The sequence below is a fragment of the Sturnira hondurensis genome, unplaced genomic scaffold (genome assembly GCF_014824575.4).
Source record: "Sturnira hondurensis isolate 20B ecotype Veracruz unplaced genomic scaffold, ASM1482457v3 Scaffold0021795, whole genome shotgun sequence".
Classification (NCBI taxonomy): domain Eukaryota; kingdom Metazoa; phylum Chordata; class Mammalia; order Chiroptera; family Phyllostomidae; genus Sturnira; species Sturnira hondurensis.
The window spans coordinates 7,848,673-7,875,957 of NW_028094426.1; the positions used below are offsets into that span (position 1 = coordinate 7,848,673).

A 27,285-nucleotide genomic window follows, 5' to 3' on the forward strand; every position below is an offset into this window, starting at 1 on the left:
ATGGGGAAAGCTGGAGGGTCGGGGGGTGCAGGGAGGAGGAGGGATAAAGGGGGAAAAAGGGAAAACTATAACAGCATAATCAATAAAATATACTTGAAAACGCTCATTCCTGCTCGAGAGGCAAAGCTTCTACCTTTAGGTGCTCAATAAGCCATTTAAATCTTCTCTCTCTCTATCTCTCTCTCTCTTTCTCTCTCACACACACACAAATACAGACAACAGACAAAGCTGTTTATAGACATCATTCACTCACATACACACCTGAAGAAACACCTCAATGCTAACCATCCTCAAGGATGAGAAAGTTTATGAATTTCTAAGGTGTGAGAGTGCTAAAGATGATTTCAGCACATTTGCATACATGCTTGCCACTGTCTGAATGTATAACCACCGTAATGTATGCTGTCTTAAACTGCAGGTGTGACCTTCTTTCACTTACTTGCTAATATGGGTCTGATAGGCCTGTGTTAATGCCCTAGTTGCATATTGTATCAGACTATGAACAGAAGAGATGTCTCGAAATTTATTTCCTTGCTTCTGTTTTTAGCTTTCTCTTTAGGTTTTCCTATTATCTCCTCTTGAACCCAATAATTACTCCTTAAGCTTGAATTGCCTTTCTTGCTTCCAAAACCCCTGCATGACTCTGTCTATTGGTGCAATTACCCCCTAGATCCTGCCTCATCGCTTAAGATACTGACGATTTTTCTGGTGCATCTCACATGATAATGAACCTTCCTGCATGGCTAGGACCTGTGCTTTGTAGTAACCTCTGGGTCTGCGTTTTGACTGCTAGCTATGAACAATGCCTTCTGTTTTCATCATGGCCATAGAGTTTTTTTTATTGCTTTAATATAGCCTGCATACTTCTAACAAGATAACACATGAGATAACATGCTTTCAAAAATGATCAACGGTAGAATTTTTTTTTTGGTCTGGGGAAGTTTTAAAGTCATGTTAGAACATGGAAGTTTAAGAACAACTCTACAACAAATGTTTTCAAAAATTTTCTCGCCAGTTTTTATTTATTTTATAGTCACACTATATACTTCTTTTACATCTCAAAATATTTTATAATATTCCTTTTTAAATAATTAGGAAACAGCTGCAAATTTACCTATTTTTTCTGTGTTTTTGCTATGCTGGATTCTGTGTGCACCCTGTCGAAAGAATTCGAATTTGCAGATACATGGCTGTCAGTGATATTCCTGGTGCCAAGTGTGTTCATTCAGATTGGAGCTTTCGATGGGTTTAATCTAAAATTTTGTGAAAACTTACTTTTTTGAGTTGGGTTAAATATTAGATGTTGCCCGCACTAGGGAGTTATAAGATGAATGGTATTTCTACAAGTCAAATCAATCTTTATTTTCACTACAGTATCCTGGCCGATGTAGGGAAGTCACAACTGTAAGTACTGATGTAAGCAACTACATGGTACAGCTGTCTCAAAACAAGCCCTCCCTGTAGTTTTCAGAGGACGGCATATTGGGTTTGCAAAGTGTGGTTTTTCAGTCTAATAATAAAGGCTTTCCTCATCAGGTGCGGAGTCCCCCATCTTAAATGTTCAAAACCTGACACACTTGGCATTTATTTATTTATTTATTTATTTATTTATTTATTTAAAAAATCATTTGTAGTTGTTATGCTATTACAGTTGTCCCAGCTTTTCCTTCTTTGCCCTCTTCTGCCCATCCCACCCCACACTCCCACAGTCAATCCCCACACTGTGTCCGTGGGGCATTCATATGTGTTCCTTGACCAGGCCTTTCCCTTCTTTCCACCATTATGTCCCTCCCCCTCCCCTATGGTCATTTTCAGTCTGTTCCGTGTTGCACTTGGCATTTAAAGAGTTTGTAACTACAACCTGGCCTTTAAGATAAGAAAACACCTGAGTTAAAAGAAAAAACTTAAAAAAAACCCCATAAAGACCACTATTATAGACATATTCAGCACTAAGTAGAAAAATATATCATTTGTAGTTTGAATATTCAGTCATTTACATGGTCATTCGTAATTCATACTCCAAAACATTCAGACTAAATTAATCTTAGTTCATATTTTAGGTCAATTAATATTATTTCCAAAAATTGTTCCAACATTGTGGGTTTGAGTCTGTCACTAAAACATAGTCTCTGCTGGCAGAATTTAAGAATTATCTTATAATACTACTTTTATAAAATTTATAGTCAATTTAGAAAACTTTATAGGAAAGGCATGAAATATAAATTATGAGGAGCTACACAGCAAAAGACTAATTTTTATATAACCCTTATTAGGTTAATTTTTAATTGTTTTACATAGTCAGATACAAACATTTCCTCACAAGTATTTATATTTTGTTCTACTTCTAATTAATAAGCAAAGTTTTTTTTTTATTTTCCTTTTTGGCTTTTAGATACTTTTTTTGTAACTGTACCAGTTTTGGCTAGAGAATGTCTGCATTACCCATGTTGACATATGAGCTATAATTCACCCTCTTGGCCAGCCAAACTGCAATATCACTTCAAGTAGTCTATTGTTGATTCATCGAAAACTTTTAAAGAGAATTATTAGCTAAAATCCTGGAATTCCTTGGAACAGCTCTGCTGTTCTTACCTGAACCAGCTGTGGGAGATAGTCCAGCAGGTCATCATTCAAGAGACTGTCTAATTGCTGAACTGCCACTTTCCGAATTTCTTGATCTGGAAAACTAATACAAAGCAAATATATCCATTAAGCAGCTAATGATATGGAGTAATTCATGAGAGATGTTAGGAAAACAGGGAATGAGTTCCATCCTCAGTGTATAAAATAATAATGCCACAGTCAATTAAGACGATCATTAGTAACAAATGGTTATTATTTTTCCGTATTCTATAACCTCATGTGAATTTCAGGAGAAAGCCCCTTTGACTAGGTTTTGAAAACTTGGGTGTAGTCAGATTCCTGCCAGCTTTCTTGGCTATAAAATGTGGATGATAAGGTATCTAAAATCTTTTCTAAAATAGTATGAAAATCTTTGCTTATAATTTAGCCATGCATTTATTAAATAAAGTATCGCCAGCTAGAGACTTGATGGTTCATATGATTAAAAATGAAATCTATTTGAGTGAGGTTGGCCAGATCACAATGAAAATGAGAACTCTAAAGTATCTTATAATAAAAAATTAATTTAATAAGGCTAAATCTTGCTAGACTATGAGTTCTTGAGGGAAGCTGTGCCCTATTCATTTTGGGACTGTACACGCCTGTTGTAAGATCCAGCACTTGTGAGACACTTAATAAATATGTGCTACCGAACTAAATTTATGGAGGTATTTAGCATTTGAAACCCTGTTCCAAAGACAATTTATCCTCAAATGGGCTTCTCAGGTTGCCATTATCTTGTTCCATCAGAAGAATTAGATTCAATTATCTCCAGGCTCCTGGAAGTGCCTGGAGATAACTTTTGGCACCGTGCTGCTTTGACGTGATGTTGATGTACTACTTCCACATGATTAAATAGAACTAGGGCTCTGGTTGAAACAATTAATACACTTGTAAATAAGGAAGTTTTCAGAAAAATATGCATAATTTAAAACATGAAGAACTATTTATAGTGACTCACTGAAAAACAAAGAAATGAATAAACATATCAACAAAACCCTAAAGTTGTTTTGTAGGGGAACTAACTGAATGACTGTTTTCAACCAGTCAGGTGAGCGCTCTGAAGATTGGCTCCTAATGTTGTGGAGGTCAGAAAGCTTTGAAGTCTGCAACATCCAGTCTCTTTTCAGCATATCAAGTCACTGAACGGTGAAATGAATACTATGCAGCTACAGTATAAAGGAAAAAAAATGGTATTACTCAAAGTCTCTCAACTTTCCTGGACAGCAGTTGGAAATGGTAATGTTTAAACAGGGTCCATATTTTTTCTTCATTTAAACTGAGCATTTTAATTGCAACAAGAATTTAACTTCCAAAGTTTGTCACTCAAAACCCTTATTTTTGACCTGCAAATACAGTTCCAATAAGTTTCTCTCTTTGGGCATTCATTCCAGTGAGGCCTATTGAGAACTATAGTCCAGACACATTTCATGAAGCACTTAGTGAAGGTCAGAAGATCTCAGCATAGCATCAGAAAAACAGATGGAGAGCAGAAAGGGTGTAATAAAAATGCAAAGCTAGGAGGTCGGCCTGTTTTTAACACACAAAGACTTTATTTTCTCTTAACTAAACGCAATCAACTCTAATTTATTGCTCTCAATTACTAAACCATGTGTCTGAAGCTTGCAGACATCAAGGTCAGTTGAGGATGGTCTGAAGTCTTTCTCAGGGAATAGCTACTTGGTACATTCTGTTGCCTAAGGGATGGCTTAAGTCAAATTCTAGTCACTCGTGCTTTCTCCTGTACCTATCTTATCTCACTGATATGAAGAACAACAAAGAAAAATATAAAAAAAGAAACCACAACAAAACTCTTTGGTGAACACTGTGTCTCTAAGTATGTATTTATTTCCAAATACTAAAATGTAAATTCCATGAAAGTAACAATTGTTTTGCCTGTTTTGTTCCCTGATTTGTCCATAGGTCCCCATTGCCTCCAGTTTGGTGGGTATGCTCTGCACATTTGTGTGAAGAACATCCAAACTGAATTAATTACCTTTCCACCTACAACATCTCCCTCGTGGGTTTTTACTTGTAGTCTGTGTTATTATCTGTATCTAATCATGGTGGCCTCAAAGTTTAAGAGATATTTCTCCCCCTTTTGCTCTTATCATTAAATGTTCCCCCCCCACCCCTTTCCCATCTGGCAAAATTCTATTCATCATTGAAGTCAAAGCTCAAGCATCAGTTTACCTCAAAGGCATTCTAGCCCCTTTGCAGCCCTGCAGAGTTTATCATACCCTTCTCTACAGGATTCTATATTCTTTACATGGTTGAAGAAGGCTCCTTCATTCAGGAATCCTTAGCACATGCACAGCTGAATAAAAGTTTGTGGAGTTCCTAAAAGCTTTTTTATCTTCCTGTCTACTTAGTTGCTAAATTCTGTTGACTTTTCTAGTCTAATGTCTCTAGCCTCATGCCTGTTTTTAGTTTTTTCTGCAATTATATCCTCTAGGCCATAATTATGTCATGCTGGTACCAATACTTTTCATACTAATGGCTTATAAAATTTCCTAAATTGTTTGTAAGTTCATTTCTCATAAAACGTTAAATTATTTTCTTTTTCACTGTAGATTTTTCTACCACTCTAATGCTGCATCAAGTGCTTTGGCTCACCGACCTGTCATCCTCACTTGGAAAGTGCCATGTGCCTTCTTATTTTTGTGGCTGCTGTAACCTTCACTTGGAACACCCCCCTTTCTCTTCTAGTCCTCCTTCAGAATGGGACCAAATACTCTTAAGTTAATGATCCCAGTCTTTATTAATCGTTGCTCTGATCTCCAAGAGCATTGTCTAAGTGACTCCATGGCCAATCAGGATATGTGAGTGAGCGCCAGGGTTGACCTTTCTATGCAAGTGCCATCATTCTTCAGTTAGTGAATAAATTAACTGAGGATAGATTGTTCCAAGGTTTTCTTTTTTACTCCTTGGATTTAGTGCCATGTTTCATACATGTTGGGTGATTGATAAAAATACACTGATCATTATAATAATAAAGAAAATCACACTATGGAGCCCCTTTTATTTTTTGCCATGCTGTGAGATAATTTGCATAGGTAGCAGTAAGTTTAATTTCACAAACACCTTTCATATAAATTTCAGATTCTTTTTCTCTCAGTCAAATGGTAAGAGAAAAACAAACCTAAAGGCAATGGGGAAAAAAAGAATGTATTTTTGGGAGGATTCCTTCAGGAACAAGATAAGCTCAAGTTCATGGAGTTCACCATCACCAAGTACTTATTATATGAAATGTTAAAGGGACATATCTAAGAAAAAGGAGTTAAAAATATGAAGAGTGCAAGGACAGCAAACTCACAGTTATTAACAACCACACCTAAAACCAAAGCAAGCTAAGTGGACAGCTAGATCAGGAGTGGAATCATAGAAATGAAGAACACATGGAGGGTTAGCAACAGGGGAGTGGGAGGAGAAGAAAGGAGGAGAAGGTACAGAGAATAAGTAGCATAGACGGTAGGTAGAAAATAGACATGGGTGAGGGCAAGAATAGTAGGGGAAATGTAGAAGCTAAAGAACTTGTGACACATGGACATGAACTAAAAGGGGAATGGGGGGAAGGGGTGTGCATGGTGGAGGGGAATGAAGGGGGAAATGTAATGGCATAATTATGTGTGACAACTGTAATGGCATAATCAATAAAATATTTAAAAAAGAAAACAAAAACTCATAATATCTGCAAGTTATAATCCAAAACAAAAATTATATATTTGTAGTATACTTGTATATTTGGAAAGAATTTTTTTGTACCTTAATGAAAAGAGATGTCTGTTCTTTTTAAAATTTAATCTTTATTGTATTTTTTTCATTACCATTCAATCCCCTTATACCTTCCTCCAAGAGATTCCTTTTTTTTAGATTTTATCATTTATTTATCTTTAGAGGGGAAGGGAAGGAAAGAGGAAGAGAAATGTCAATGTATGGTTGCCTTTCATGTGTCCCACAGTGGGAACTGGTCTGCAACCCAGGCATGTGTCCTGACTGGGAATCCAACCGTGATCCTTTGGTTCGCAGACCCGTGCTCAATCCACTGAGCTACACCAGCCAGGGTGAGATTCCTCTTTTTATTCATTATTGTTGCTTGCAGTTCAGAAAGAAATTGGGAGAGAAATTGCTAAGAAACTAAGCACATGACATCCTGAGGTGTGACAAGAGCCTGACAACATTAAAGCATGCCCAAGTAGAGCTTGCATTTGACTATTTTAGGAAGAGTTGGCCACATAAAGCGGACACTGGCAGTGTCGGTGAATTTCCTCAGAATTGGGCTCTTTCATACCCTGTTGGCAATATATAACATCATGAACTAAAAAAAAATTTTCAAATGTGCTTATTTCTTTTCTGGCAATTTTACTCTTGGCAATTTATTCTAATAATCAGAGACGTGTGTGAGGATGTATGCATATAAGCAAGCTGGCAATGATAGGAATGTCAAAAAATAAAAAGTTGAATGTTATGACCATATGATAGAATATACGTAGTCCCTAAAATACAAAATAAATCTTTAATGATATAAAACATTATGAAAAATTTATACAGTATAATACCATTAAAATTTGTGTATATTTATCTATATGCCTTCAAATAAGATATGAAAGATCACAATGTTAATACCTAATATCTGAATGGAAGTTTTCTGAATGACTATAGCTTTCTTTTGTAAGCTTAGTTTTAAAAGTTTTTCATACTTTTTACATTCAAGTTTATTAGTTACTAAAAATATTTTTTCTTTATATATATTTTATTGATTATAACATTACAGTTGTTCTATTCCCCCCTTCATTCCCCTCCACCTGCACATTCCCTCCCCCACCCTTCTCCCCCCTTAGTTTATAACCACGTGTCTCAAGTTCTTTAGATTCTATATTTCCCCTACTATTCTTGCCCTCCCCCTATCTATTTTCTACCTACTGTCTATGCTATTTTCTGTACCTTCTCCCCCCTTCTCCCCCTCCCACCCCCCTGTTTCTAACCCTCCATGTGTTCTTCCTTTCTATGGTTCCACTCCTGATCTAGCTGTCCTCTTGGTTTGCTTTTGTTTTAGGTGTGGTTGTTAATAACTGTGAGTTTGCTGTCCTTTCACCATTAATATTTTTCATCTTCTTTTCCTTATGTAAGTCCCTTTAGCATTTCATATAATAAGGGCTTGGTGATGATGAACTCCTTGAACTTGACCTTATCTGAGAAGCACTTTATCTGTCCTTCCATTCTAAATGAAAGTTTTGCTGGATAAAGCAATCTTGGCTGTAGGTCTTTGGATTTCATGACTTGGAATACTTCTTTCCAGCCCCTTCTTGCCTGTAAGGTCTCTTTTGAGAAATCTGCTGACAGTCTGATGGGTACTCCTTTGTAGGTGACTGTCCCCTTATCCCTTGCTGCTTCTAGGATTCTCTCCTTCATTTTGGTCTTGGCTAATGTAATTATGATGTGCCTTGGTGTGTTCCTTCTTGGGTCCTACTTCTTTGGCACTCTCTGAGCGTCCTGGATTTCCTGGAAGTCTATGTCCTTTGCCAGACTGGGGAAGTTCTCCTTTATTATTTGTTCAAATAAGTGTTCCACTCGTGGCTGTTTCTTTCCCCCTTCTGGTACCCCTATAATCCGGATGTTGGAATGTTTAAAGATGTCCTGGAGGTTCCCAAGCGTCTCCTCATTTTTTTGAATCCTCATTTCTTCATTCTTTTCTGGTTGGATGTTTCTTTCTTCCTTCTGGTCCATTCCATTGATTTGAGTCCCAGTTTCCTTTCCATCACTGTTGGTTTCCTGTGCATCTCCCTTCATTTCAATTAGTTTAGCCTTCATATGTTCCTCTAATTTGTGACTATAATCAACCAGTTCTGTGAGCATCCTGATGACCAGTGTTTTGAACTGTGCATCTGAGATGCTGGCAATCTCTTGGTCGCTTAGAGTTATGGGCTCTGGGGCTTTGAGTTCTTCTTCAGCCATCTTTTGAACTGTTTGTGCCTGTTACATATCAGGATCGGAGCCCTAGGTGTTCACCAGAGCAGGGCAACTCAGGGCATCACTGGGTTGTGATGCTGTATGTGGGGGCGAGGTCAAAGAGGAGCAATGGTGGTTTCATCTGCCGCCTCCCGCCACCACCACAGGTGCTGCAGCTGCCACCATCACTGGGACCCACTGAGTTTCGTCCCACTGCACACGAGTGTGCCACCACCATCAGCCCTCCACCACTGGGTTCGCCCTCTGGGGCCTGCGCGGTCCGTCTCACTGTGTGAGAATGTCTGCCCCACACCCTGACTGGGTCCGGGCTGCATGCGCGCCTTGGTTGGGGGCCCTGTCCTGCTCGACCCTGCTCCGCTGCTGGCTCCGCCCCTCTTACTGTCCTGGTTGAATGGTTCGTTTTTGTCAGACTTCTGTGTAATTCAATTTCCTGTTCTTTGGCTGTGTCTTTGTTCTCCAAACCTTGTTGTATTCAAACTTGGTTGTGGGAGAAGGCACAGTGTTTCCACCTATGCCTCCATCTTGGCGGAAGTCTCTACTAAAAATATTTTTAAAACTAAGGCCATTCAACTGATTATAAAAAGATATTAATAATGGTAAATTCACTACCACTAGAAAAAAATCCTCTAAATCATATTTTAAGAGTGTATATCATTGTGTGAAAGAATAAGAATCATATTTTCCTGACCCATAGATCAACAGACAAATCTGTTCCACAAATCCTGGCATTCTGTCCCTGCCCCGTTGTCTGGAATTATTTGAACATTCTTTTGGGGCTATAGCTGTTGGCATTTTATGCTCAGTAACTTGTTCCTCAACAAGGTGAGGGCTGCCTGCTTTCGTTCCCCGACTGTGGTGTGATATTTACAAACTGAAATGTCATATGTAACAGAAGCACTGCAACCAATTTTGAATTTTCCACAAGCCAGGTATGTGTACTTTCCAATGACCTGATTTGCTTGAAAAGTACATGTAATTTCTGCCAATACACTAGGGAGCCATTCCTTAGTGATTCCGATCACCTTGTTAGCATAATTACTCTAGGTATGGCTATTATAGGTTGAGGCTGGGGAAGAAACAAAAATACAGTTAGAAGATTCTTCAGGCTAATATCAACTAGGTCTTCATTTATTTACAATTGTAAGAAATTTCTTTGTAATCAATCAGGAAATAGATTATTTGCAGTGGAATAAATGGAAATCTATCTAGTTGGTGTGTGAAAAAGATATGAGGTAGTAAAATTTCATTACTTGTTGGGGAGGATGTTGCATAAGGTGAAAGAAAGCTTTATTTATAATGAAACAAGTTTTAATGGGTTTGGTAAGAGTCCAGGTGAAAGAATCACTTCTTTAAGGCTATTAATCATTTTTAAAAGTTCATTTTAGCAACTTTATGTTAACTCATTTAATTTCCCAAGCATGTCTGAATTTTGGTCAAAAGCTACACATTGGATGGGCCTACTATTCAAGTTTATAGGAATTTTGTGAGCAGCAATTCTACATATTCAGGGTTCAGTGGCCTGTGAATTGAGCTGACAAGTGAGTTTTGGGGATCTGTAAAAGATCATGAAACAACAACCAGGATAAACACAACTCTGTGCAATGATTGTTTAATATAACTCTATACAATGAATTACAATTAGTCCATTGTCCACTTAGGCTATTCAAACACAAAGAAAAAGTACTCCATGAAGATTAGGGTTGTTAAAGTTAATGAAAGAACTATAAGTTGCATGGCTAGAAAACATTAAGTAAAATTAAAGCAATGTCAAGATAAACATTTTCAGAGGGACTTCAGTGAAATAGCAGCTCTGAATTTCACCAACAATGTCGAGTAAACACAAAATTTGGGGCCAAGAGGAGGATTGAGTTGAAACGGTAATCTTACATGGGCAGAAAAAAACATATTATTACATTTTTAGGTAACTTGTTGGCTCAAGTTGCTGGTGAAAAATGATTAGAACTGACTACATGTTAAGATCTGCTTCGTAAGAGAGGTTCTCCTATTTCTGGTCTCAGGACCCTCCATCCTCTTAAAAATTATGGAAGATCCCAAAGAGGTTTTGTTTATGTGAATTATATCTGCTATTAATTATTATATTAGAAATGAAACCAGGATGTTTAAGAAATATTTATCAATTCATTTAAAATCACATAAATGAACCCATTACATGTTAACCTAAATAATATATTTCTATGAAAAATAGCTGTATTTCCAACAACAAAGAAAATATTCAGTGAGAAGAGCAATGCTATTTTACATTTTTGCAAATCTCTTCAATGTCTGGCTTAGACGGAGACAGCTGGATTCTACTCGTTGCACTAAATCTGCTACATTACAGCTTTTGGAAAACACTCTACACTCAAGAGTGAATAAGTATGACAAAGGCAAATGACACCTTAAAATTATTATGCAAATAATTTTGATTTTGTGACACCACTGTCAGCATGTTGTGGACTACAGACCTCACTTTGAGACCTGCAGTATGCAACATAGTTTCGGCTTGTGTCCTGAGCCACCGATCAAGGAATCAGTTCCTGTGGCCTGTTACTAAGGTAAGCGTGTTACTCAGTTCATGTGACAAGAGCTGAGATTTGGGACTCATCATACCCCTTCTCTTCCTTTAAATATTTACAACTCTCTCATCTCACAGGGCTGTGAGAAAGTCACAGAAGACTCAGACAGGCTTCAATAAGGCCAGTGGAGTCGTGAAGTGATATTCCAGCAGAAAAAATACATCTCTCAACATCTTCCATTTGACTTGTTATTTTGTAATGTTGAACCCTTTCTTACTTTCTCTCGTTTCCTTTTTTCTAGTTTGAAAAATGATATAGGGTCAATATTTTACTCAAAGGACTTTTGAAGTGATGAGTGGAAGCCAAATACAAGGTAATAAGTGTTGACCTTTTAAAAAAGCAACTTGGAGTAAACTGAAAAGCAAAGCAATCTGAGATTAAGTATAGTGGAACAGAAATGTCAGACTTCAGAATACACAGTAAGAATTCACACAGAATGCGAGGAAGCTCTTCACAGTTAAAGGCCCCAACGTCAGGTTAGAATTATAAAACCATCAGAAGTGCAGAACCGTTTCTCCCACAGGCTTTGTGTCTGATGAGACACTCTACATAAGCTTGGAAGAAAAATGTCAATATGAATATCTTTTCTGTTTTTCTAGTACTAAAACTGATCTGATGTGACACAAGAAAAATTTTCTTCTATGAAATGTAGTGAATAAGGATTCTTTAGGATGATTGTAAACTCGACCTACTGAATAATTCATGCTTCTTCAAGGATTTTTACATGATTACAGAATATTAGAACTCAAAGAAGTTTCAAGTCCTAGTTCAGCCTCTTGATTATGCAGAGAAGAAACTGAAACATGAATAGTAGAAGCTATTTGTCCAAGTCCAGTCGCTGGTGGCCCTGAAACTAACACCCAAATACCCAGTAGGCCAATAGGCTTTTGACAGTACTTTTACCAAGGCCTCTTTATCTTTTGACTTGATATTCTCATTAAAATCCATCAGTCTAGCTGGGGTGTATTATTTATTTGCAGCACTCTAAATGGTTCTACAAAGAGACAGAACAGTGATAAGTATAGTATCTGAAATTGGACTGGGGTGTTGACCCAGTCACAAACCAAAAGGAGTAAGAATGAATTCTAGACCCAAGAAGACACAGAAGTTGCACAGCGACATTTTCTGATAGTCTATGACCTTGCACATAGAAATTGAGAATTGGCTATATAGTCATGCTCTTAATTAGCTGTAGTATGGATTTTTCTCATCTTATATGATTATACTTTGATTTTACTTATAGACAAGCTTAAGAAGGCAGTATGTAAAACAAGTGGTATATTGAAAGCACTATACAGAGATTTTGTTTTTGGGTGCATTAAACATTGCATGAAAAAGTAGCATACTATACTGAAAAAGAATAAGGGATGTGGAGTCTAAATGTGAAGGCTCTTCTTATGCTCTCTCTTTCCAAGCAAATTTATCTACATCCTTGACTTAATTCTCATCCTTCTGTGGATGATTTCCAACTTGAGGCTTCTAGCTTATATTTCTTCCTTGCATATCCACAGACCTGTAAATTTGGCCACGTCAAGCACACTTCAAAGCCAACATACCTCAACCCAAACTACAGTGTTCTTCCATAGTCTGCCAGTCACCCAGTGTGCTCCATCTTGGTGAGTGTCTCTCTTACGTATTTGCTTCCCCTCACCAAACCCATGCTTCACTCAGAAACCTGAGTGATTTTTTAAAAATGTTGTATTTATTTATCTTTAGAGGGGAAAGGAAGGAGAAAGGGAGAGAAATATCAATATATGGTTGCCTCTCATGAGTCCCCCGCTGGGAACTGGCCTGCAACCCAGGCATGTGCCCTGACTGGGAATCGAACTGTGATCCTCTAGTTCGCAGGCCCGCGCTCAATCCACTGAGCTACCCAGCCAGGGCTAGAAACCTGAGTGATTTTTGAAACAGGTAAATGTGTTCTCCCATTTAGAATCATCTTTGCTTTCTCATTGCTACTGAAATAAAGACCAAGTTGCTTAATACAGTCCTGTTTAGATGTGTTTAACATGTTCTTCTGGTTTCATCTTAGCATGTCAGTCACCTTACATCACACATTCTTCCTGGGCTTCAGGTACTCTGGCTCTCTTCCAGTTTCTTAATCACAGGTTCTGTCCCTGGACAGTTACATAGATTCTCTCTTCCTAGAAAATTCTTCTCTTATTCTTCCTTTTTGCCATTTCCTCTCATCTTCCTGAGATGACTTTTCCCACTTTGAAAACAAGTTTTGGTTCCTTTGTTATACACATTATTAGAGAACCATGTACTTTTCATTCAGAGCTCTTTTCTACATGTGTTTTTTACATCTGTTGTTTTACACTTATCATTTGGTAATGGGCTATTTCTCCCAACTTCTAGTAGACTGCAAGTTGGAAACCTCCATAAAGGCAGAATTACGCTTCTCTTGGCTTAATATGCTAGTTTCAGAGCCTAATGAAATGTCGAACATGAGTAGGCATCAGTAAATATCTGTTCAGTGGATGAATGGGCTATTTGGCTTCAATTTCTTCATCTGTAAAATAGGGATCAGTAAAATGGGAGAAATTCTGGATGTTGGTAATAATATTAAAGAGGTTGCTTGTAGGTTAAATCATATATTGTGAAAGTACTTCGTAAGCTATACATCATTACTGAATTGTGATTTATTTTTAAAATGCCAATTCTTTTATCAAATAAATTTTGACAAGTTGAATTAAATTATTTAAGCTTAATAGAAATGAAATCATTCCCCCAAATTTATTGTATTTACACTTTGACATTGCAAAAATCTGAAAAGTTTGAACTCTCTTAAGTACATAGCTATGATGAAGATGGTGGTATAATATTGATTATTAGTAACATTTATTGAATGGTCTCACAAGTATTTATCCTGTAAGGCATATAATGCTCATACCTCGTTTTATAAGGAAACTTGCCCAAGGTCATTCAAGTATTGTGTTAGAGCCAGGTATGTTTTATTTCAAAGCTTACATTGTCAGCTGTACAATTTGGAAGCAATACCATAAACTCTCCAAAAATACGCAAAGGAAAGATGCATATGTTTAAGTATATTCAGTTCCATATTCTTCATTCTTAGCATATCACCTTGACATTTCCTTCACGGAGAATATGGAAACTGCCACATTTTCCTCTTCCATAGCCATACGTATCCATAGTGGTATTTATATCTTTTCTTCGCTCCCACCCGAGAGGAAGAAGTTTCTTTCTTTCCTTGGATAAAATTATCATTTACACGTCTGTTCTAGGCTACTGATTGTTGGCATGATCTCATTTCGCCATTTCATCTATTTCTTTGTTTTTTGATCTTTGCTTCATACATGCTTCTTCTCAGTTTGTAAACATGCTTCAAACTCTTTTACTTAAACAAGCATACAAACCCAAACTTTGAAACCCTTTTCTGGCTTCCTCCAACTTTAGCAATCTTGGGTTTACCAAATGTGCAACTCTCTTTTAATATGATAATAAATTACTCGCTCTTCTCTGAACCTCCTTAATTGGGTTCATGTTAATCTTTTCTTTGCTGGAATATCATTTTCTCTCTACACAGAAAATTCCTATGACTACTTCAAGTCAGAATTAAATTCCTTTGTAAAGGTTTCCTTACTTTCTCTGAAAGAATTTGCTTTTCCTTTGGGCACGTATAATATGTACCTCTTTGATTACTGTACATAAAATATAGTGTAGTGATCTCTAGCTTAAGTCTTCCCTTTAAATTTTGTATTTTTAAGAAATAGTCACTATGGCTTATCCTTCTGTCTCTTTCATTCATTGCATATCAATATCCATGTACACATATTTTTGCTCAATAGATTAATGGAAGAGACACGTGATCACAAATCATGTAATTATTTAGTCAAATATGGAAGTTATAACTGTTTTCCTTTTCCATGTCCTACTCTGCCTACAATGCTAGTAAAGGAAGGCTTTGTATAAACTATTCTTCCCAATAAAGAACATAATGGTGTGGGCAAACATTTTTGGGAAACATTTTCCCAAGAAACTGATTTTGGAAGCTAGGCACTGCCTGTTAAGTCTTGCTCTTCTTTCTGCAAAACAATACTTTTACATCATGTGGGATGGTGAGTTCTGGTACCTTGTCACATTTTTATTTAAGCTTTTGATGTAATCCTCTGATGCCAATTCAGAGTTGCTATTTTTAAATGAATACTTTCCTTGAACTGCCTTTTAATTCCTTGGGTAATTTCTGCTTGTTATTAGCACTTAAATAGTTGTGCCTGTGCATCAGGGTTCAAGAAAATAGCAACCATCTGCCAAGAAGCACAGACCTTAGCCCTGGGTCTCTGACATGCTGACAGGGCCGCCATCTCCAGTGGAAGAATCAGTGCTGGGTGAGCACATTGCTGGCAGTCAGTAGTGGAAATATTAACACCCTACAGCCCACACTAGGTAAATTAAATCTCAACATGTCTCTTGCTAAAAATAAACTAAAATGAGGTGGTGCATCTTCAGAGAGGATTAAGTTAACAGCATTATTAAACATTTTCCAAGCTAAAGGTGGAGTACATAAATTGAAAGAGGTTAAACAATTGAAAAAAATAGAAGATTCAAAGGAGAAAAAAAAAACAGATCGCTGAAGAACTTACTCTGACAACTTATTTAACAAGCACATACTCTTTGTTCTCAGAAAAGGTAGCTTTTGATCTTAGGAAAGGAGACATGTTCATTTCTAGAAACACTTGTCCTCAAGATTTTTCATAGTTCAGTGAAGCTGAGAGTGGGAATCCTAGGATGAAGACAATGGAGATAGTTTGGCGTTTTCAATGACCTTCTTCGGTGCATAGTTAAGAAACTGTCCGATGTGCAAATAAATCAAGTCTCTACTAAGTTCACTGAATGACACTTAATAAATCCACTCTACTTTTTAACCAGTCCCTATAATCTCTGAAAGTCTGATTATCCAGGAAAAAAATGAATTACATTGTGAAGGAGAAACACCCAAATATGATGAGATAGTTAACTACTGCATTTTACTACAATAAACTTATTTTAGGATAGTTTTATTTACATATTTAATATGTTAATAGCCCTCATGTGTACCTAAGTGAATTTCTGGATTTAATTCTAGCTCCTCAACTCACTAGTGTCACACTGGGCAACCTAATCCCGTCAGCCTCAGTTTCCTCATAGGTTAAATTGGGGTAACAGTATTTCCCTCATAGGATTATTGTGGATGTTAAAATGAGGCAGTATTAAGGGGCACTAAGTAAAAATTCTACTTTTATACTTAAACTGCTGAGTCAAACCTTTTCAAAATATATTTTGGTAGAGAAGGTTCATGCTAAGCACAATTATACTTCATTGCCAGGAATCAGAGAATATTGAAGTCTACCCAGAGAATCTTCTTATTTTATAAATAAGAAAACTGAGCAGTATTACAGGTTTCATTCTCATACTTTTTAATGAACTGTTCCATGAGCTTTACATTAAAACATTAGTTGGTACAACTAATAATTAGTTGGCACTAATATTTTTTAAGTGTCTTTAAAATAGACCAAGGTACATCTCAATAAAACAAAATAGTTTTCTCATGAGAGTATTGTGCTTTACAGATATAAAGATTCATTGTTTTTATCTTTACAATCACTGTTAAAATTTTTTTATTACTTTGTTGAGATACAATTTAAATGCTGTAAATGCACTCAGAGTGTACAGTTCAAAGGTTTTTGGCATGTTCCCAGAGTTGTGCAACCATAACCAAAAAAGAAACCTTATATCCATTTACAACCATTCCCCATTTCTGCCCAACCTCCCCTGGCTGCAGGTGACCACTAATCTTTCTGTCTCTGTAGATTTGTGTATTCAGGACATTTCTCACAAATGAAATCATGCAATATGCGGTGCTTTGTAACTTGCTTCTTTCAGTTAGCATGATGTTTTCAAAGTTCATTGGTTTTATAACATATATTAATATTCATTCTTTTTATTATAAAAATATTCTATCATGTGAAATACCACATTTTATTTATCTAGCCATTAATTGTTGCCCATCTGAGCTGTTTCTACTCTCTGGATAATGCTGCTCTGCACATCCACGCATGAGTGTTTGAATGAAAATGCTTTCCATTTATTGTGGGTACACACCTAAGTGTGGAACTCCTGGGTCACTATGCTAACACAATGTTTAATAGTCAAAGAACTGAAAATTGTTTTTATTTTACATTTTACACCAGCAATGTATGAAAATTCCAGTTTATCCACATTCTTAACTTACACTATTCTTTTTGATTACAGCCATTTTATTGAGCGTGAAGTGATATCTCATTGTGGTTTTCATTTACATTTCCCCAGTGGTTAATGATGTCAAATATCTTTCTATGTATTTATTGGACATTGTACAATATATTTTCCTAGGCAAAATATCCACTCAGATCCTTTGACCATTTAAAAATGGAGTTATCTGTGAACATTGGAGTACACGGGTTCTTTTGGATTGGTGTTTGAGGATTCTTAGGATATAATCCTAGCAGTGCAATTGCTGGGTTAAAAGGCAGTCCCATTATCAGTTTTCTGAGAAAATTCCATAGTGTTTTCCACAGTGGTTGTACCAGTCTGCAATCCCGCCAACAGTGTACAAGGGTTCCCTTTTCTCCACATTCTCTCCAACACTTGTTGTTTGTTGCTTTGTTTATGATGGTCATTCTGACTGGTATGAAATGGTAGGTATCTCATTGTGGTTTTAATTTGCATCTCTCTGATGGTAGTGATGCTGAGCATCTTTTTCATATGTCTCTGGGCCCTCTATATGTCCTCCATAGATAAGTGTCTGCTGAAGTATTTTTAAATTTGCCTTCCTGGAGTGGAGTCATGTGAGTTCTTTATATACTTTGGAGATCAAACTGGATGTGTTGTTGGCAAATATGTTTTCCCATAGAGTTAGTTCTCTTTTAATTTTAATGCTGTTTTCTTTAGCCATGCAGAAGCTTTTTAAGTTGATGAGGTCCAATTTGTTTATTCTTTCCCTTATGTCCCTTGCTCAAGGGACATATCAGTGAAAATGTTGCCACGTGGAATGTTTGATATTTTTCTGCCTCTGTTTTCCTCTAGGACTTCCATGGTGTCACAACTTATATTTAAATTTTTTATTCACCTTGAATTTATTTTTGTGCATGGTGTAAATTGGTGATCAATTTTTATTTTTTTGCATGTAGCTGTCTAGATCTCCCAACACCATTTGTTGAAGAGGCTATTTTTTTACTCCATTTTATGCTTGAGCTCCCTTTGTCCAATATTAATTGATCATAGAGACTTGGGTTCCTTTCTGGGCTCTCTATTCTGTTCCATTGGTCTATGTGTCTGTTCTTATGACAGTACCAGGCTGTTTACAAGTGGCCTTGTAATACAGTTTGATGTCAGGTATTGTGATTCCTCCTATTTTGTTCTTCTTTCTCAAAATTGCTGCGGCTATTTGGGGTCACTTATGGTTCCATATACATTTTTGAAACCTATGCACCTCAGTGCTCATAGCAGCACAATTTATAATAGCCAAGTGCTGGAAACAACCTAGTTGCCCATCAGGGAATGAGTGGATTAAAAAACTTTGATATATTTACACAATAGAATACTATGCAGCAAAAAGAAAGAAGGAGCTCCTACCCTTTGTGACAGCATGGGTGGAACTGGAGAGCATTATGCTAAGTGAAATAAGCTAGGCGGTGAGGAACAAATACTGTATGATCTCACCTTTAAGAGGAACCTAATCAACAAAACAAAAAACAAGCCAAATATAACCAGAGACATTGAAATTAAGAACAATCTGATAGTAACCATAGGGGATAATGGAAGGAAGGGACACATGGATAAAACCAAGGGGGGTGGAAGCAAGGGCAGGATATGGGGATGGCTGGGGTGGGGAGTATATGCAGAAAACTGTAATTGAACAACAATAAAATTATATATATATATATATATATAATTATACATACAGGTTATATATGTGTATAATTATATATATAATTATAATGTATAATTATATATAATCACACATACATATATAAAGAAATATATATCTCTATAAATATATAAATATATATTTATAGAAATATATATTTCATACATATGTAATTATATATAAATATCATATATAATCATATATAATCACACACACACATATATATAAAGAAATTAAAATGGAAAAAATAAAAATTGAAAAATTATCTTTTCATTGTTGATGTAAGATTATATATATATAATTCTGGATACAAGTCCATGATCATGTATATGATTTGCCTAAACTTTCTCTTATTCTGTAAATTGTTACCTTCACCTTTTGAAGCAACTTCCTATTATTTAATCAGTTCAGGAATGGTAAAATAATAATTGTGCTAATATTTTAAGTCTTACTTGAGCAAAAACTAGAATTTAGTAAAAAATATTTTGTAGATTTTGATTCTTCTTATATACCTAAATCAGGAAAAGAGGTTAGGGGTATAGTAGAAATGAGAACCTGTCTTTTCCAGAAAGGTCCTAAAATACAGGCATGAATTGTGGATGATTCCAATGAAACCAATCAATTCTTAATTGACTTTCTCACCATTTACTTCTCTTATTAATTCATTCAACTGTACTATGTAATGTGGGTCAGACAGGTAATAGATGTTTTCTTCAAATAACATAATTTAAATGTTAAAGTAAGGAGCAAATGATCATAATGTATTTTAGAAAGTGATTGATTAAACACTGAGTAATTATTACAGGTATTATTAAGCCTTTGGGAAATAGAAACACTAAGATGATCTATTATGCCTTCAGTAGCTCTTAGTTTAATGTTAGCAAAATTACATGTTTCACCTATTGCTTATAAACAAATTGCAATAAAGTATAATTTATAAAGTAATATAGCACTGTATTAGGCAGGTATAGGCAATTCTAGGATCTACAGAGAAGCCTTATAATAAAAGAAAAAGCTCTAACTTCAACTAACAAAAAACTCTTTCCTCTTTCCCCCATGCCTTCTCCCCTTCCTTCCTTCCTTCCTTCCTTCCTTCCTTCCTTCCTTCTTTTACTTCTTCCTTCCTTCCTTCCTTCTTTCCTTCCTTCTTTCTTCCTTCCTTCCTTCTTTTCCAGCCATCACCTACCTACCTACTCATGTATCTGTCAATAATTTATCTATTATTTATATAACTACCTGTCATCTATCTGTCACTTATCAAGGAAGAGTGGGCATCTGTGCACACATTCATTAATGGAAGAAACCATGAAACTGAATAAAATCTTCAATGGAAGAGGTACTAAAAATGTAGGATTCTAAGAAAATTTGTAAATTTTGAGCTTGGAGGACTGAAATGAAGCTAGTAACTCATAAATAATAGGAAAAGAAAACCCTTTCCCACCCCCAAAGCTTTATAAATAACACTAATTTTTAAACAAATCTAAACAAATCAGTTTGAGAGTTCTTTGTGTCACTCTCTGCCCCACTGTTCTCCTTCCTGTGGAGAATTCAGAATAGATCTGGGTTCTGCAAATCTCTGACTTGAGAGATTGCAGACTTCTTTACGACACTGGTGAGCTGATGTTATCAGGACTTATTTAAAATGTATTTTCATGTCTTTGTGTATAAAATAGAAGCCAACGAAGACCTGCTTCCCCAAACCAGAGCCAGGATCCCACATGCTTTTCCTTAGCTAGAAGAAGACATCATTACCCCATCCTCAACTGCTGCACTCAGTGATTTTCCCCTTATTTTCCTGAGAAAATATCTGGAGAGTATATAATGGATAGGTTTATTTTTATTCTTATAATTATAATTGGCATATTAATTGTACAGCTACTGTAAGCATGGTATTTTGCCACACTTTGCATATGTAAATAGTAAAAAAGGTATGAGTCCAATTTTTAAGAACTTTTTTCTTTTGAGGGGGGAAGGAGTAGAGAACTTTATTTTCCCATATTTCATTCTTTGTTGTTTCTGTAAAAACAATAGGGCTGTTTCATTTAAGAAGCTGTACTTAAATAATTTAAAGGTTAGTACAGAAGACAAAATTACAGCTTAGATTTATTTAAAATTTATATTCATATTTACAATTACCAAAATTTAATATCCATAGCTATTTAAATTGGGAACAAATAGAGTATCCGTTGAATTCATCATATAGTCCTATATTATTTTCTCTACAAAAATTTTTTTCTTATCAGTAGTATCTTGCTTGTTACATAATTCTTACCTGGAAGTCAAAAGTCCAAGTGCCTCTAAAGGGTGAGAAAATTTCCATCTTCTCAAAATGGTGTGCATTTCTGAAACAGTTCTTTCATCCCATCCGGGGGCACTGCCCAGGACCAAAGGGAGGGAGGAGTTTGCATTATCACAGTAGAAGCGATAAAACCATAAGTATCTTCTCTTTTCTTCAGACAGTCTGCAGAACCAGATTGGAAACTATAATTTACTGGAGGTTTCTATACTGACAAACATTGCTATAAACACAGTATAAAATCTCACTCTAGTTTTTAAAGTTCCATTTTAGTTTATTTTGGAAAACAAATCCGTTATCTTCTTGGAATTGTTTGATAGGTTATTTTATCAGCTCATTTCCCACTGTGTTCTTTTATAGAAAAAATTCAAAAATAAAAATAAAAATTTATTTCATATAATTCACATTCTTTACTTATTTATCCTTGGCACTTTTCCAAAAATGGTATTTTAGGGGCCAAAATCTCTATCTCCTTTAGGGCCGACAAAATTTATCTGAATCCAGCAAGATGTACTACTTAGAAGAGAGGTAAGCAAGCATTTACTTAAAAAAAATTAACTTAAACCCAAGTGGGCCTGTGAAGAAATGATATATTTTAAAGATGAATTCCTTCACCTCAAAGCAATTTTCATCAGAGTTCAGAAAACTCTTTGGTCTAAATTTCAAAAACAAAGATCTCAATTCATCCCTGGACTCTGGCTTTAAATTCTGAGTTCACTGGGAGTTTGGAGTTAAATGCTGGCGAATAGAGCTTCCTTAAGTATTCAAGTATTTCCCCCTGAAGAGTGGTCCCAAACAGAAGATCTAAATCTAGCACTAGGGCTTTGACTCATTGGTAGTTGGTTATGTTTTGCTCATTCGCCTGCAGAAGAATTCAGAACCGGAGTCCAGCCGAAGAGCAGTGCTTGGTCTCCTGTGACAATGGCAGCCTTTGAGCACTGTCTCCTCCAAACGGACACTAGGCTGCTTAGCTCAAATTAGCTAACACTCCCAAGGATGGCACTAAGAAATATTAAATACACTAAAAGGCAATATTTCTCTATAGTTTCCTTCCTTCTTTCCTTCCTTCCTTCCTTCCTCTTTCTTTCTTTCTTTCCTTTTTTTTTCACTTTGCATAAAACAGAAATATTTGTCTGATAGTTCTGGAAGTCTGAGAACAGGGCTTTAACATGATCAAACTCTGGTGAGGGCCCTCTTCTGGGTTGCAGACAGCTTGTTTTCTCATTGTATTCTTTTAAAAAATATTTCATTGTACTTTTTTCCATTACCATTTAGTCTCTTTATGCCCTCCCCACCCCTGCAATCACCATACTGTTGTCTGTGCCCATGAGTCCTTCTTCCTTTTTTCTCAATCCCTCCACGTCCTAACCTCCCCTCACTACCCCACCACCACCTAGCTGTCGTCCTGCTCTCCATGAATCTATCTCTATTTCACTAGTTAGTTCACAGTTTGTCCATTGGATTCCACAGATGAGTGAAATCATGTGGTCATTATCTTTGTCTGATTGGCTTATTTTTCTTAGCATAATGTTCTCCAGGTCCATCCATACTGTTGCAAAGGGTAAAATTTTCTCTTTTTATGGCTGAGTAGTACTCCATTGTGTAGTTGTTTCATAGTTGTTTTATCCACTCATCTGAGATACCTCAAAAAATTAAAAATGAATCTGCCTTTTGACTCAGTGATCCCTCTTCTGTAAATATATCTGAAGAAACCTAAAGCACAAATTCAAAGAACATAAGCACTGCTATGTTCATTGCAGCGTCATATGGAAGCAATTTAAAGGTTCATCAGTAGCTGAGTGTGTAAAACATCTACAGCTTCTTTTAAAGCCATCTTCATCTGCGAAATGAAAGAATTGTATTATAGGTATTTTAAAGGTATATCTGGTTTCCTTTCTTGTTTTGTCACTATCTTCTCTACCAGAAAGCATTCAGAAGAAAAAGTCTGTACCAAAATTTTACTAAATTACTAAAGCTATTTCTTCTAATTAAATTTACTTTTTACTCAGTCCTGAATAATGGTTTTTTTCTATTTATTGAATTTCTTTTATTGAAGCGTAATTCACATAAAAAGAAATGCACAAATTCAATATATTTTGATAGGTGCTTATATTGGGTAAAACCAAAATCCTATGAAGATATAAAACAGTATTTTCACGCCACCAGAGGCAAACACTGGCATGATTCCCTGCACTCCATATTAATATTCCTTGTTTTAGAACTTCGTACAGATGGAATCATAGAGTAAATACTCTCCTTTTTATAGCTTTTTCACTTAGTATAATGTTTTGGGAAATATCTTATGTTGAATATATCAGTCTCTCTTTGAGAAGATTACACTTAAGTGGAGATTTACAGGATGAGATGATTCAGTCATATGAAGAACTGAGGAAGGAGTATTTCCAGTAGAGGGAAAAATCAAATAAAAAGCTCTTCACATGGGAAAGGAACTAGCACATTTGAAACATATGAAGGGAACTAATACCATTGTCTTGAAGTGAATGAGAAGAACACAACATAAGTTGAAATTAGAAAGCAGGGAAGTAACAAGATTATCCAAAACAGAGCTCTTGATCACAATCAATAATTCAGTTTTGAATGGTCCAAACTTATTCATTCTCCAGAAAATGACTCTAACACCTGCCTCATTGACCAGTTCAAAAACTTGGATTCTCCATGGACTTGTATTGATTCCTTTGTTTCTCAATGGGCTTACCCCCTAATTACTATTAAGCATCACATCACGTCTCCTGGACCTTCAACCATGCCTCCCGAGTCGAGCTATTTCTTCCAATGTCCACTGCCCTCGCCTTAGTTATAGTCACCATGACCTTCTACCTAAAATGTCACATTAACCTTTCCTCTGTCCTGCTTGCTGCCACTCTTACTTCCTTGCCAATCTATTCTTCAGACTGTGGTCAGAGGGATTACTTAAAAAGATCACTAAGATTACCCGACTCCCCTGTTCAAAACCTTTAAACTATTCCTCATTCTTGGAATAAAATGCTTTATCATGTTACATACTTTTCACAGTATATATGTAAAGAACTACTTTCTTAGTATTATGTTTTTTATGTTATTATTGTGCACCTCCACTTGTAGCTTAGATATTGCTAAGTTATAAGTACAAAGTTCATAATTCTGTTATAGTTCTTCCTGGGGCTTTGGTTTTATTTGGAGAATTACTGTTTGGCAAAACTAAAGCCCTCTTAATCAATAGTTTAGTGATATTAAAACATGATTTATTTATGTAACTTTAAAATCTGCCAAGACAATGAAATTTTTTTTCTGCTTACTGAAACAACTTTATACGCACTCTAATGATGGTTAAGCAATGGCTTACCCATGTTAAATGCTGATATATAGTGAATCACTCTCTGCTTTTTTGTTTGAACTAATTTTCCATCTTCTTTATTCTTCCTTTGACTAACATTAACATTGCTTAATACCACAGGCAAAATAAAAGACATGCAAAACTACTAATTTAGCTCCTGCATATATATGGATTGATTACCCACAGGTGTGTCACTGTAGTAACTGAAAGAAGGGAAGGTTCACTTTTCATTTTTTTTCACTCTTTAAACTTTTGAATACATCCAGTGTGACTGATGGTGTCACAACAAGCCAGCAACCCTGACTGATGAGACCTGGTCACTTACAGTAGGGGAGACTGTTTCTGTGAAAGTCTGGCGATATGTTTTAAACACTCTTTCGGTGGTTCCTCAAGATTACTTCTATCCTCTTCAAAATCAGGTTTCACGTACTCCCACTCAGTAGCCGGAAAGTCAATCTGAAACAAAGAAATGGTTTTCCATGTACTGAAAACTGAAATACATTATGAATTTACTAATCTCCACCTTAGATTGGTAGAAATGAAAGTTCCTATATTTTCTGTTATTTACCACTTAAAAATAAGTTTTAAAAGAATTAGGGTTTGGACTTGATATTTAAGTATACATGGTATTTAGCAAATCCTCAATTCTTTATATAATTGGCATAAATTAGTCATCTATGATGTTGTCTGAGGAAAAAATGCAAAAAATAATAACTACATATAAACTTTTCATAAAATTAAATATATGGTTTTGTTTAATGTTGAAATTATGGCCTTTCTACATTAAGAATTAAAAGGCATTTCTATTATTAAATGATTAAAGTTATAGGAGGTAATTACATATTTTCATGTAATCATTTGGTTCATTAAAGTCTGTGAACCATTTTGTAGAAATGAGAGTGGAATCTTCTCTGGTAGAGACCAGTTTTGCAAGGATACGAGCAATGGAAAATTTTTGCATTGACTCTGTCATTTAGATTTATAGACAAGGCCAGAACACAGGTCTACTTTTTTCCTGGCTCCGTGTACTTTCCATTAGCCCTGTCTCAGTGATAATTTAGTTTTAGGAAATAATGTAACAGTTAACTAAAAACACACTTTCAAACAGTATAAATGAGCTAAACATTCTAGAGCTCCATATATTTGCTTAAGGTTATCATACTTTTTATAATTTTCATGCTAAAAATCTGCATAATTTATTTTCTTTGCTAAATTATGTTAAGGTGCAATCTCAGAGAAAACTGAGGCATGTCATGAAGTAGACTTGTGTGAGTTATAACTGGAAAACAGTTTAATCTGTTTAGGTTCTTATTTGTGTGAAAAATTTTAGCAGTTTCATTTTGGAACTTCTAAAATTAGTTTCAATATTTGTTTTTGGTATATATTTTTTTATCAGTAATAAGCTCTTGCCTTCCCCAACACCACTAATAATGGAAGATAGCACATAATAAGATGTTACATAAAGTAAAATGTTTTGGGTAATTGAGGAGTTAAGAACTGTGATTTAAAGAAAATAAACTTAGGTAAAAGGAAGAATTTAAACACAGGCAGACCAAAGCACTAAATATATATAATTTATATTTCTATTTGCATTTCCATTTGTATTTATATTTATATATTATTTATATTTATATATTTATATATGTGGGTTGGGTTATTATACTGACCAGAAGTATGGACACCTGTTATTAATTTAACAAATATATAGCAGCTACTATTCTACATGCTGGGAATAAAATACCCAGAAATCTCAGAAATCTCCCAGTCAGGGGGAAACAAATATAATATAAATGTGTTGATAAAAATTGTCTTGGTCATTATGTGAACACAGAGGGATGATACTGAACTCTGCTTGGGAGGCAGAGAGGAGGGGGTAATGAAGAGATACCTAGCTGAGGGTCCATGTATCCTAAAAGGTGAATATCAATTACCCAAACGAAGTCAGGAGAGGGGTGGGCAGTAGACAGTAGAGGGAGAAAGAAACGGACATCGAGGGCAGAAAACAGCATTCATAAATAGACATAAAGTACAAGCAGGACAGTGCAAATCAGAAGCCACAACATTTTCAAAGTTGCTGGAGCGTCGCTGTCACATAGAGAGCAGCAAGAGGAGTGATGGGAGGGAATCGTGCTGCAAGAGCTTAGCCTTAATTCGCTAGGGAGTGCTGAGGTATTGACACGTATGAGTAGGAGAGGGGCAGTGCATATTTACGTTTTGGCAAGGCCACACTTACGAAGTTTGTATTAGGGAATGACAAAACCAAAGTCAAGAAAACCACATAAACTCTTGTAACCTAGAACAGATGATGTGGGAAATTGAGAGGATGGGATTTCAGAACATATGGAAGATAAATTGGCAGGATATAGTGTGTACTGAATCTGAATAGGGAGAAAGAGGGAGGAAGCAACTAAAATGACTTGGCATATTTGGCGACATAAACAGAGATACATAAATTCAGGGGGTAAAGCAATTTTGAGAGGAAGGTGAGCTCAGTGTGAAATATGATGTCTTTGAAGCTGTTTACTGGGTGTCAGATGGGAGTTCACTAGGCGTGTGGTTGTATTACTGATACTTGTGG

General features: G+C 35.9%; 1 protein-coding gene across 2 annotated transcripts in view; it reads right to left on the reverse strand.

Annotated features, from left to right (window-relative positions):
- PIK3C2G (phosphatidylinositol-4-phosphate 3-kinase catalytic subunit type 2 gamma) overlaps window positions 1-27,285 on the reverse strand; it is a 268,609-nt gene that overhangs the window by 144,058 nt on the left and 97,266 nt on the right. For both annotated transcript variants that reach the window (XM_037033809.1, XM_037033810.1), the window contains 3 exons: window positions 25,033-25,163; window positions 21,350-21,538; window positions 2,593-2,686 (listed from right to left, as the gene is read on the reverse strand). In XM_037033809.1, the coding sequence (XP_036889704.1) occupies window positions 2,593-2,686; window positions 21,350-21,538; window positions 25,033-25,163 (414 nt within the window). The remainder of the gene's footprint in view (window positions 1-2,592; window positions 2,687-21,349; window positions 21,539-25,032; window positions 25,164-27,285) is intronic.